Here is a 13,060-nt window from a genome sequence, read left to right on the forward strand (position 1 = left end):
GTAATATTTTGGGGGCCTGAAGAGGGTCTTGCTCTTGCCACAGTAAAAAGGGAACGAGGACACTGAGGACATGAAACAGGAAACAGTCCACACTTCCTCAGACAGGATACTGTGCTCGTCTAAGAGGCATCCTGGAATCTAATGCCTCAAAGGCTTTACCAAGTCTTTCACACAAACATACTTCTTTTCCTTTTACACATTACTGCATTGTGTAGAGGAGGAATTCACAGAGTGAGACTGTGAGAGGAAAGCTCAGCAAAAACTGAGCATGAGTGAAGTACTAAGGCCATGAGGTCGGTCAACATCAGGTTCGGTCACACTGTGACGAAGATCAAAGTGTGATGAAGGAGGATTGCTTTGAACAATCACTTACATATAAAACACCACTGCTCACACGGTCGCCTTCCTTTTTTCCTCCGCTACAACTCAGAGGGAAATATTGTTCTTTTTACTCCACATTATCTGTACATTTATCAGTAGTATTAGTTAACAAGATATATTGCAGATAAAGACTTTACATACAGAATCAACAGTACAAAACCTATGATGAAGTTATAAAGTACAATACATTGTTTTAGATTTTACTACCTAACAGTATAGGTTTCTGCTCTTACTTCAGTTAAATGTTGAAGGCAGTCACTTGAATATGTAACATTACTGTTACTTATGTAAAAAATCTTAATAAGAGCTGAATTGATTTGTAGGATATCAACAGAAAATTAACCAGCAACTGTTTTCATTTAAGTCATCAATCAAGCCTAAATGATATATGCTTCTTAAATGTGACTAGTAGGCTATTGGTCATGTATGATAGTAGACATAATATATTTTGGTTAGGACTGTGGTGGGACAAAACAAACTGTTTGAATAAGTCAACTTGGGCTTTGAAAAATTCTAATAATAATCAGTTGTGTAATGATTAGATGCAGCCATAATCTGACTACTTGTGCCATTGTTGCAATCAACTTTGTATGTTCAAATTCAAACTGATGCAAGTTTAGAGAGGAAAAGGTCATGACACTTTTTATGTTAGATGAATAGCTACTGAGGTTTTACATAAAACAACAGCTGTTATTATTAAACTCGGTTTTAAGAGAACATGAGTTTAACAGCGCCTTATATGTAGAAATGTATTGCATCTGGTCCATGCTCTCATGGTGGCTCCACTTGTCCTGTGCTGAGATTCAGGTGCTGCCACCTGCTGTATCATTTCCCCACAATGTTTACTAAGTCAGAATGCGAGGTTAATATCTCTTCTCATGGACGCTGAGTATTACGTATTTCACACAATTACATGGTAAATACGTAAATTATTACGATTAAATAATTACCTGGAATTTCCTGCTTTTAATTTCTTCCGGAACTATTGTGACCGTTTTCCGACGGTCTCTTTTCTGCGTCGCACAAAACATTGCCAACACCGGTGTTGTGTCCGGCAGATCTGGAAAATGACTTGGGGCTCAGTTAGCTTGAGCTTTACTGACGTTTTATGGTCTTTTCTGGCTTTATGTTTTTTTGTTGCTTTCTGTACTCACAAAATCTCACCAAACCTGCCGAGAAAATGTGAAACATGGCGTCTTTACTTGTTATTTCAGGATCTTATTCGGTACGGAAAAACAAAACAACACCTCAAACGAGACGACTGGCTGCGTGCATTTGACGTCCCAAAAAGGTAACTGTCATTTAGAAAACAACTCCACAAACTGTAATGAAATAGATTATAACTTATAATACATAACATATAATGTATACATTTTTTATATTTTTAACAGAAGTTTTAGGGGTTACTTTAATTGATTACACCTGGAAAAACTCAAATGTGTACATGTTAATTTAGTTAAAAGCTATGTTTCAGGTGGTTCTGGCACTTCTATGCCATCTCTGTTGGCTGGAATGGCATTCTTCTGGGCTTCTACCTGAACTTCATATTTCGGCATCAGTCATACCCATCATGGCTAACTGGAATATTAGACATTGTGACAGGTGTACCAAGCACCGACAGTCAAGGTGTGTTCTTCTTCTTTTATATATATATATATATATATATATATATATATATATATATATATATATATATATATATATTTATATTTATATTTATTATATATATAATAATAATATATATAAATAAAGCTTGTGATTTCCTGTTTGATTCACACTGGCATGGTATTCATATTGTCTTTAGTCCCACAGCTGTCTTCTCTGCTGGTGCAGCTGCTGCTCTTCGTCCACTCCCTCAGGAGGCTGCTGGAGTGCCTGTTTGTCAGTGTTTTCTCTGATGGAGCCATACATTTGGTGCAGTATGTGTTCGGTGTGTGCTATTACATCGTACTGGGGTTGACGGTGCTCTGCTCGGATCGTTTTGGAAAAGGTTAAACTGTAGTCTTTCTACGTTGGCTATTCACTTATTCTGCTATGTGGTATTTTAGTTTATTAGTTTATTTAACAGGGGCCATGCACAATACAAACGCTAAGCTAGAGTTAGCTATATCTTATTAAATCTGTGGGCCTTGAGCAGGAAGATATTTGTTTTTAAAACAATAAAGAACAATGCAAACATTAAAAGGTAAACAGTTTGCAAAATTTACAAACATTGCATCACATATAAAACAATGTCATACAAAGTGTATCCATTTACATGTTAGTTTCATACAAAGTTTCAGTTATCACATGTTTGTCTTGATCTATGTTTTTAAGTGTCCAAAAGCAGTTTTCCTAAGTTTTGCCACCAGACACCTCTGGCTGATGCCCTGGTGTCCCAATCATTGGCCCTGCAGAATGACACACATTGTTTAAGTGATGGTGGTGCAAGACCATAAATTAATTGATGGTCTTTTTTAACATCAGGCTGTAAAACAAAGAAAACTGTCAAAAGGTCAGAAAAATATACTTTTGAATAATGCTTTTGATGTTTGTGTTGTTCTTATTAGGGACTGGAACCCTCCTCTCTCAGCTAGACTGGTTTCATGTGGCTGGAAATGTACTTTTCATTGGAGCCTCAGTGGTGCAGCATCAGTCCATGGTCCTGCTGGCCAGGCTTCGCACTGGAAAGTCAGGTGAGCTTGTGCAACTGTTTGCTTAAAACCTGATTCTTGGTGTTTTGAGCCTTTTTAAGAGAAATTATGTATACAATACTGCTGACCATTTCCCAATGCAACATAATTATTAGATTATGTCAGTGATTTTGCTACTACAGACAACCTCTTGTTTCCATTCTTTTCAGATGGTATGCTACAGAAAAACGTTTGCAGAGACTTGAAGTGCTTATAATAAAAATAATTACAGTGTACATTGTCAATATAATGGGTTATTGTTCCTTTAAAACGGCACATTGATTTCAAAAGTGGAGGCTAAAGCTGCATTTTTTTTAGTTTAGTATTTTTTATTTTAGTTTGGGTTATAGAACAGCCTGAAAACACAACATTGACATATTATCACCTTTATAAAGTTGTTATGGGGAACTGAAAACATTTGGTAATTACACATGCAACAGACACAGACAACTCAGCATTATCATCATTTGATGGTTGATTTGGTCTCCAACAATTCCTGAGAAATTCCTGCTCCACTAGGTTCACCAGCTTGTCACTAAATGCTTCTGTCTGCTCTTTGGGGTTTTTGAGCAGGTAGCATACAGTGTAAACAGCTGCTGCTGTAAATAAGGTTGTTTAGAGCAAGTTGTAGAGCAGAAAACCAAAACAATTGCCTAAAAGAGGCTAGAAAGCTCTGTAAAGCTGAGGTTACTGTAAAGTTAGGGATGATTCTCCACAGGTTAACTTAATACAGATACATAATAACCATGTGCATAATAACATAAGTTACATGGGGACTGATGTATTTTCTGTTTGTTGTCTCTTGTGGTGTCTTTCAGGAACAGTGGAGACGCTGGCTCACAGAGTGCCAGAGGGAGGCTGGTTCGAGCTGGTGTCATGCCCACATTACTTTGCTGAGCTGCTGATCTACGTCTCGCTGAGCTTGGTTTTTGGAGGCTTGTCTCTTACCTGGTGGCTTGTTGTGCTATATGTGCTCTTCAATCAAGCACTGGCAGCACAACTTTGTCATGAACTTTATATGAGCAAATATGAGTCATACCCAAGGCATAGAAAAGCATTTATTCCTTTTGTGCTATGAGTGGGTCTCATTGGTGTCTTAGGTTTTGTGTTGCTGTGAAGTCTTAGAGAAATGTCAGAGATGTCTGAGGATCTGAAGGTGTGGGAGTAAAACTCACCTCACTCTCAGCATTGATTGACAAGGTGCTCCAGACCAAGTGAAGATGCTCAATAGCCAACAGGACAACAGTGAACAGTGTCCCACCAGATGAGAGATGAGATGTTTCTTAGAGACTGATGTGAAGAAATTAGATATGTCACAAATCACTTGTTCATCACAGGACCTTGTTTTTGTTATAATAAGATGCATTCATGCAATAATAATGACACATTTTCCCTATTACAACACACAATTGAATCTCGCTATAACTCTTATCTATAATAAGATAAATTATGTTGTTAAAATAAGGACGCTTTAAATGTTTCTTTGATTTAAAAAAAAAAAAAAAAGGCCCATTTAAAACACAAGGAGAAATAAGACTTTGACTGAATATTTTTCTTGTTATAGGGACATATAAAAATGTTCTCGTCATAACAACATACCAGCTTACCTGGTGTAACGAAGGCTGCAATAACAAGAGAAATATCATAAGTATATTGTTACTATACTATGAGAAACAAAGCTTATTTTTTAACAATATCCTGCTGTTGTACACATTGGGAAGTAGTTTTTTTCTCGAATTAAAAAATAAATAAAAAATGTTTTATTCACAACTCACTTTTCACATTGAGAGGTGCTCTTTCATTAAATAATGCTTATGCTATTTATCTAATTTATGTGCACGTTTCAGTTTGTACTGTCTACTTCGCTACTTTTCACTTTCCGTTTTGCGAAGGGCGGGGCTTCGCAGCTGACGCACACCTACACGTGCGCACACACTTACAGAGCGGAAGAAAGGAGAGGGGAGAACTAAATAGAAACCGCGCCGCGCACACAATCTCCCCGCGCCACGCACGCGCACGCAATCCCCCCAGTCCCCTCCAAAGCAGTAAACCTAGGGGAAACACTGACACTTATACCCAATGAAGAAGGAGTGAAATCTTTTTCATGTTTATTGCTTTCTGTAAACCTTTTTGATTAAGTATTTTGTATATATTTGGAGTCTGCACTAGGATTTGAGAATTCCACTACATTAGATAATGATGTAATTGATTGTAATTGAACCTGGTTAAGATTATTGCAATTGAAAAAGTGTACAGAGCATATGCATTTTTGTATTTAAATATGTATTGTAAAATAATCACTTTTGATTCAGATTTGTAAAGAGGTTCTTATATCTCGCAACCACTGAATAAACATTTCATAAGTATGTGAACATATACAAGGAATTTGACTCAGGTTTCCTTTAATCTCAATGCACATACACAGAATAAAGACATACAGTTGAAACTTAAACATCTAACTACTTTTCACTGTCCAGAGGACTCTTAAATTACATATAGAAAAAAAACGTTAATTTTTAAGCAGTGTATGTGTACAGTGTGTACAAACGGTATTTTTGTACTGGGGGATTTATATTATAGTGGCGGACAGAAAACCTTCACGGCAGAGCAGTTCGGCCTCTATTAACAGCAGTTTTGGAGATATCTTTAAATTACACATCATATCTCAAACCTTAGGTTTACAACAGCCCCTCCAATTTCTGATGTTCTCTCTTATATAGTTAAGGTATTCGGTACAGGCCTTAAAGCCTAAAATATTACTAAATTGCTTAAAGATTCTAATAGTAAGAGCTTTAATCTGAAGTCAGCCTTGGAGACCGATCTCTCAAACTCTCACTAACAGAGGGATAATGGAACATCTTAAAGAACTGTAACAAAATGTCAGGGGAACTTAGAACAATATTAGTGCAGTGTGGGTGTCCCCCATAGCTCAACGGTAAAGCATGTGCACTTTTTAGGCTGAGACCTTGCCGTAGCGGCCCAGGGCCCTTTGCTTCGTGTAATCCTCTCACCCCGTCCTTTCCTTTCTCTGTCGCTATCAGAATAAATCAGAAATGGCTACAACAAAAAAAGATTAGCGCAGTTTTGACCATGGTATCAAAATCATCTCAAGGTTACAACGCCTGAATTGCTGGAAGTGTGGTGGGAGCATTGGTACACTCCTCCATATGGTGTGTACCTGCCCGGTTATACAAACACTCTGGTCTATAATCTCAGTCAATAGATTTATCAAACTGATTCTTAAATTAGTAATCCCATTCTACCCAAACCTGTTTGTTCTGGGTGATCCTCTCCCTCTAAAAGCCCTCCCTGCAGTACATGTAGACTGGGTGCAGACACCCCTTATGCTGGGGAGAAAGCATATAGTCACAGAATGGAAGGTGAGCCTACCACCGACCAGGAAGTGGTTCTCAGATGGGTATTGTGGCGGCCTCTCTTCTAGACTCACCTAACAGGTGGATAAATGTGGTTAAATGGGCAAATTACATCTCCTTATTTGAAGGACTCTATTTTATACTATTATAATAACCTGTGACACTCAATAACCTATTCATCTACCAGTGAAGTATTTTCTCTATATGCTGTGTTTACCAACCTATTAATGTATTTTATATTCATTTGAATTTTCTTTTTGTCAATCTCAGTCTTAGTGTTGTCTCCTCTACTGCCTTATAATTTTGTAACTTTGTTTGTATTCTGGTATGTATTCTTTTTATTGATATGTTATTCTAACAATATAGTTTATTATATACAAGTAGTGATGATGATAATGCTGAGTTGTCTGTGTAAATGTTATTGACCTGTTTTAAGCTCTAGTCTTTTAAATGAGTGTATTTTATGACTGTGATAATCAACCTATCATGAAAACTTGATCGCTTTTTCCCCCTTTCAAGCATTGAACTCATTTTTAAGTACATTCAGCCTGACATTGTGACCGACAAGGAGACTGTCCAATTACTGAGCTTCCCTGTGTACGTCACTCTGTTTACGGTCCAATCACCGCTCGTCGTTTGGTCCTGAACGCGGTAGCAAGATTCTAAATGTGATCGTGACGTGTATTACCCATGGATGTATAAAGAGAACCGAGGAGTTCCTCGAATTGTATAGCTAGGTGGTTAATATGAAGTTAGTCAGGGTTATTGCCGTTGATATTAAGTGATTAACGGAAGACAAATTAAAGCTCTAACTTGTCTCTAGTCAGTATTTTGGAAGCCATAATGCCTCTCTTGGTCGGCGGAGGACACCGACGGGCTGATAGAAATGTGATGCCCGTCTTGTTTCTGCTCTCCGCCGCCGTGTTGTTGTTGTCGGTCGGAGTGGCTGCCGTTCCAGAGGAGCACAAACCAGTCCAAGAGCAACCCCCACAAGAGGTAAAAGCATTCACTTCATTATTACCAATTAAATCTTATCGTCGTCGGTCGAAAACCGAGTTTTTGACGCCGGTGTTGCCACTGCTTGCTAGCGCCCCCGAGCTAGCCTGCACATGCTAACTGAGATACCTATCACATTGTGTTCCGGGTGTTGCTCAATTGGGTAAAGTTAGTGCTTCAATTGTTAGATATGGCAAGCCAAGCACATGTTAGATAAGACGAGAAACTTAGGGGTTTTATCAATAGCGTGCATAATGCATAAACTAGTTTTGTTAATAATGTTCTTAAAGCATGCAGCCCCTGGACAGACTTGCACATTTATTTATTTTGTGTAAATTGGAGCTGATTGAATTTCACATTTTCAACAACACAACACTGCATCATAGAAAGCCCAACAACCTAATTCACTGCACAACACCAGGCAGAAGAAATACACATATTAATAAAGTAAAATAGGTGAGGATTGACTTAAAGATAAATAAAAAATAACAGTATTAACATGACAGGTTAAGTAGATTTGTCAGATGTCAACCATATTACTGTTAGATTCCCATCCACTCCTTAAAAGATGAATGCATAAATAGTGTCCATGTAAGGGTGTCCACATGTTTCCTTTCGTTGGGTATTCACCACATCAACCCTCCTGCATTCATGACCGTCTCAACAAAAGTGTCTCTATGTTTACAAATACACATAACATGTTGTAACAAGCAAATATCAATATAAGCGCACACACTGTACTTTATGAGCCCAGAACTTCAATTACTCAAAAATCACTCAACCAAAGGCTCAAAAAGGATGTGTGTTCAGTGGTTTCCTTGTAGTGAGTGAAACTGCAGAACCCAGTTATTGTATTCTACAGACAAAACAAATGTATCCTCTATTTAGAAACTGTTTGTAACCAAGCTGACTTTCACTGTGTTTTACTGTGTTGCTTTTCTTTGCAGAAAGCCTCAAGTCCCCATCCAATAGGCCCAGTAGTTTCTGAAGATGCCTCCGGCAAAGGAAACCTGGGTTTCATCCATGCCTTTGTGGCCTCCATCTCTGTCATCATCGTCTCTGAGTTGGGAGACAAGACATTTTTCATTGCAGCCATCATGGCCATGCGTTACAACCGTCTCACCGTGTTGACTGGTGCCATGCTGGCCCTGGGACTGATGACTTGTCTCTCTGGTTAGTAAAAGTGGATATTCTGGTTTTGCATGCAAGTGTAATGTGGAGTTATTCTCCACCTTTTGCTGAATAATAATGTAATAATTGTTGTATCTATCCCCCCAGTGCTGTTTGGTTATGCCACCACCATCATCCCTAGAATCTACACTTACTATGTGTCCACCGCTCTGTTTGCCATCTTTGGTATACGTATGCTGCGAGAGGGGCTGAGAATGAGTCCAGATGAAGGCCAGGAGGAGCTGGAGGAGGTGCAGGCAGAGATCAAGAAGAAGGATGAAGAGGTGAGCCAAGGTTTTACTTCAAGACCTAGAAAGACACTTTTACCCCCCGTGGATCAAGTGGGTGACTTTAAGTCATTACTAATAAGTAAAATAGCATACATCATTTATATAAGCATCCACATAAACACCTACAGCGTGGGTCCTGTTTCTGTCTAGTAGCACTGTTTCTCTTACTCACTGATTACAGATGGTTCATATTACTTTGTCACCAGGAAAGTTCTGTTATGGTGTTGAAGATATTGTTTTACTTGCAAATGCAAGGAAAAAATGCCTTTTATGTGTCAGTGTGAAGATTTAAGCGTGAAATTGATTTTAATACAAAGTCCAAGGTATTTTTATCATCAGGCTGTATGGCTGTTTCAATCACATCTTTTATAGGTAGCTTTTTATAGGTTATAGTGAAGTTTGCCTAACATCTCATTACTGTCATAAATACTTATTTATATCCGGGTAATCCTCTTTTATAGATGGCCACATCTCAGAAGTTTTTTTATTTTATCTGAAATTGTACCATAAAAGTTCAACTGTTGAAGCACATGCACTCTGCCGTAGATTGAACCAAAGGTTTCCCAGATTATTACTCAAACCTCTAGTCAAATCTAAAACTGTGTCACATAAAGCAGGTGAATCCTGACATTCATCTCTGTGTCTAGTGACATGTACTGTGTAAGAGAGTGAAACATGATACAGTCACGAAAGTACTCGTATTTCAATATCTGAATAGAGCATTACATCCAGTGTTTTAGTCAACTTTGTCTTGTGTTGTCTGTGCAGCTCCAGCGGTCCAAGATGGTCAATGGGACTACAGATGTGGAGGCTGGATCAGGGACTGCCATGCCTCAGGGAAAGTGGCACAGCATAATCTCCCCCATCTTCATCCAGGCTCTCACCCTCACCTTCCTGGCAGAGTGGGGGGACCGCTCGCAGCTGACCACCATTATTCTAGCCGCCCGGGAGGTTTGTCACATTTATTTTTAAGGCAGACTCCGGTGTCTTAAATACTTTTTTTAATACCTTATCTCTCAGTATACAGCGTTCTGAGTTTGAGCCATTCCACAAACAACAAATGCCCCTCAATGCTGTGTTGATGCACTGATTAAGAAATATTAAGGGAAGACGATGTATAAATGTCTTAAGCATCAACATGAAAGGCACTTCTTTTTTTTAATTCCCAGGATCCATTTGGAGTTGCAGTGGGTGGTACACTTGGACACTGTATGTGTACAGGACTGGCTGTGGTAGGAGGGAGAATGATCGCCCAGAAAATATCTGTCAGAACAGGTAAGATTGTGTGTTTTTGATTTTCAAAAGCAGATTTGTTCAATCAGCAGCTCAAACATTATTTTACGCATGCGAGCATCAAGACCAAGTTTGGTTTATCAGTGCTAATGACTTCAGGCTCAGTGAGACACATACAGTTCATCTTGGTCTTTGGAAAACATATTCAAAGTCAGATAATTTTTTTTAGTTTAGAGAAAGATACAAATCATGTGGAGGTCTGTGCACATTTTGTTGATCAGATTTTAAGATTTCTTATTTTTCTCTTGTTTTATTAATTCCTTTCTTTTTTAAATGTGTTCCTAAAACTACATATTAGTGAATGACCCAACACTTGTTTAAAATTCCCTTGATCTGTAGGACAAAGTATACGTTGGTTAATTGTCTTTATATTCCACTCCATAATTAAATACTTTGTTTCCATAGTTACAATCATCGGAGGAATTGTTTTTCTGGCGTTCGCCTTCTCTGCCCTGTTCATCAAGCCAGACGCTGGATTTTAATTGGAAGAAAGACTTTCAGGTTTTTTCTCTGTACATACTTGTAAAATGTGGTTACGTTGCTTTAGAGAAACTGTAGTTTTAACTCTGTATGTGTCCAGCACACAGTGTGACAGGCGAAACGGAAAGCCAGAGTCCCGTCCTCATCTCCTCGCTAGCCCGTTGCACCACAGTCTGTAGCTCAGTGGGTTTTTCTTGTGGGGGTTGAACACTTCAACATGATTTTTCTACCATTAAATAACATTTCCCAAAAGTCTAAGAGTAGTGCACATCAAAGCCTTGTAGTAAATGTTTTATCTTCATCAAGTACAGCAGTTAGATACACATTAAACTTAGAACAGAAAGCCCAGGAAACCTTTCAGAAAGTCTGACTTCTATAGGAAGTAAACCTTGAGTTAGAGAGGCTAGCTTGGAGCGGGGGCAGGACTGTAGCTCTCTATAAGAGCTGTATTCTCATCACAAGGTGTGTGAGCGAAATAAGACTTGATTGTTACTGAGCCGAGCCTTCTCTAAAAGGTTCTGAGGCTCAGAAGCCGAGCCTGACATGCAGTACTCCCCTCAACACTCAGCTGTCAGTTAAACACTAAGTCCATTAAAATATATATTTTGCCTTTTTTTGTTTTTAAATGTTTAATTGTTTTTTTGTTTTCTTTGACACAAGCCCAGGTGCTGTCATGTGACGGTTAACAGATTAGTGACAGTGGACCAAGCTGCCAGTTTGCTCCAGCGGGGGTTGTGCCATCTTCCTCTCTGGGTGACATTTTGTGCCACAATGCATAAAAAGAGGGCCTACTTTATGTAATATTGTAATTTCCCAGTGTGAGGTAAACACTGAAAGAAAAAATAACCAACAGTACATCATTTAGAAACTGTTTTTGAGATCTGATTTAAGTTTTAGATTTGATTTGAGGGAGAGGCATCATTGAAATATTTCCCTCAGTTATTATTCTGTTTTACATAGGAGCAGTCTTTTAAGGAGACATGAACCACTAGAATACCTCTGCATCCAGGTGTAGCCATACCCATGTTGGACTAGAGCTACATCACAGCTGAAAATAGCTTATGTGCACCTCTTCAAAAATACAAATCACTTATTGGAAATATTGATCAGGGGACTTCATATTTCCTGCTTCTAGTTTTGGGTGCTGATGGTAAACAAAACGGGGATCGGGTTAAAGAAAGGCCAGTACTCCGCTCAGATTCTCCCACAGATTAACTCTTCCTCAGTGTTTTTAAAGCCATTATGTACAAACTTTGCTGCCTCTATTGTTGCCGCCCCAAATCAAAAAAATCAATCAGGTACAGAATAAATAACGGTTACCACCATGTGATTTATCCTACTAACAAGTATAAGTCACTCCTTTTGCCATAAGCAGCTGTGTTGTAGCTACAGCGACACCAGAACACGGCACTGTTATTCAAGCCTATGGTTCACCTTTTATTTAAAGTGGTATCTATTTATTTAGCTTAATTTTCTTTCCTTTTTAAAGCACATGTACTGTAAGAACAGAAAGAGTGGGAGAGGTAACCATAAACAAGGAATAGAAATATTTTTTTTTTAAGTGAACAGGCTCAAACTGCATTGTCAATATTTGACAGGCTGTGCCCAGCTGTGAAATACTTCTGTTTGTGATACAGGTTGGTTAAAATGCCTATAAATCTAAATTGCTCAATAAAAATATTTCATGTGTTGTCTGATTTCTGATCCAATGTGTGCTGTTTTGAGCTTAGTGGACAAGTAATAAACGCATCAACAGACTTTTCTTTACAGTTTTATTCTCAAATTTAACGGGGAGCAAACGATTGATACATTTGCCTTAAATGGTTGTGTGTTAATGTTTGATTGGTTTGGCTCAGGAAATAAATGCAAGGCACACATGTGTAGCGCTTTCAGCATTTATTCATGAATTACAATGCAGTGAGGGAATGATTAATGAAACAATGTGTCTATTCCTCATCCTTTCTGAGCGTGTAACGTCTGATCTAAATTCATTTCCAGTCAAAGCTTCAAACTGCAGCCTAAAAAATGTCACTTAACATAAAACTGACCAGCAGGTGACAGTAGTGGATGTAAAGAACCACACAAATTAATCCTCCATCCTTGCTCCTCAGCATCAGAATATAAACTGAACATTTCAGGCGTAAATCTACAGTGTAGCATAATTTGATATCGTTACTGAAACTTCCTTGTATTGGGAAAGGGAATGAAAGTGCTTTACTGGAAAGTGGTACCAAACTTTTCAAATGATACCCGGCCGTACTATCTCAGCGTGGCAGGTGTTTTTTTACGAGAGTACTGCAGCAGTAAATTTCATGAGCCAAACAATAACGGCACACAAACATGAAGTGAGAACACTGATAGACATTCAGAGTTTTTAGTTTGTACATCTGAACTACACAACTTC

At 38.4% G+C, this 13,060-nt stretch overlaps 2 protein-coding genes across 2 annotated transcripts; both read left to right on the top strand.

The window, feature by feature from the left end:
* The first annotated feature begins 1,392 nt into the window (after nucleotides 1–1,392).
* srd5a3 (steroid 5 alpha-reductase 3) lies at nucleotides 1,393–4,559 on the top strand. The gene is made up of 5 exons (XM_029429751.1): nucleotides 1,393–1,672; nucleotides 1,856–2,007; nucleotides 2,186–2,371; nucleotides 2,931–3,056; nucleotides 3,872–4,559. Exons 1-5 carry the CDS (start codon nucleotides 1,449–1,451, stop codon nucleotides 4,129–4,131), a joined length of 948 nt encoding a protein of 315 aa, XP_029285611.1. The 5' UTR covers nucleotides 1,393–1,448; the 3' UTR covers nucleotides 4,132–4,559.
* A 2,533-nt stretch (nucleotides 4,560–7,092) lies between these two features.
* On the top strand, nucleotides 7,093–12,414 carry tmem165 (transmembrane protein 165). The gene is made up of 6 exons (XM_029429156.1): nucleotides 7,093–7,423; nucleotides 8,371–8,596; nucleotides 8,702–8,877; nucleotides 9,652–9,834; nucleotides 10,053–10,158; nucleotides 10,582–12,414. Exons 1-6 carry the CDS (start codon nucleotides 7,271–7,273, stop codon nucleotides 10,656–10,658), a joined length of 921 nt encoding a protein of 306 aa, XP_029285016.1. The 5' UTR covers nucleotides 7,093–7,270; the 3' UTR covers nucleotides 10,659–12,414.
* The last annotated feature ends 646 nt before the right edge of the window (nucleotides 12,415–13,060 follow it).

The sequence above is a fragment of the Cottoperca gobio genome, chromosome 4, assembly GCF_900634415.1.
Source record: "Cottoperca gobio chromosome 4, fCotGob3.1, whole genome shotgun sequence".
Lineage (NCBI taxonomy): Eukaryota > Metazoa > Chordata > Actinopteri > Perciformes > Bovichtidae > Cottoperca > Cottoperca gobio.

Bases quoted from the DNA above. Each gene is read 5' to 3' on its own strand.
- srd5a3 (XM_029429751.1), top strand. From the start codon at position 1,449: ATGACTTGGGGCTCAGTTAGCTTGAGCTTTACTGACGTTTTATGGTCT. The intron at 1,673-1,855 runs GTAACTGTCATT...GCTATGTTTCAG, and splicing joins GCATTTGACGTCCCAAAAAG to GTGGTTCTGGCACTTCTATG. The intron at 3,057-3,871 runs GTGAGCTTGTGC...GGTGTCTTTCAG, and splicing joins GCTTCGCACTGGAAAGTCAG to GAACAGTGGAGACGCTGGCT.
- tmem165 (XM_029429156.1), top strand. From the start codon at position 7,271: ATGCCTCTCTTGGTCGGCGGAGGACACCGACGGGCTGATAGAAATGTG. The intron at 7,424-8,370 runs GTAAAAGCATTC...TTTTCTTTGCAG, and splicing joins AAGAGCAACCCCCACAAGAG to AAAGCCTCAAGTCCCCATCC. The intron at 10,159-10,581 runs GTAAGATTGTGT...TTGTTTCCATAG, and splicing joins GAAAATATCTGTCAGAACAG to TTACAATCATCGGAGGAATT.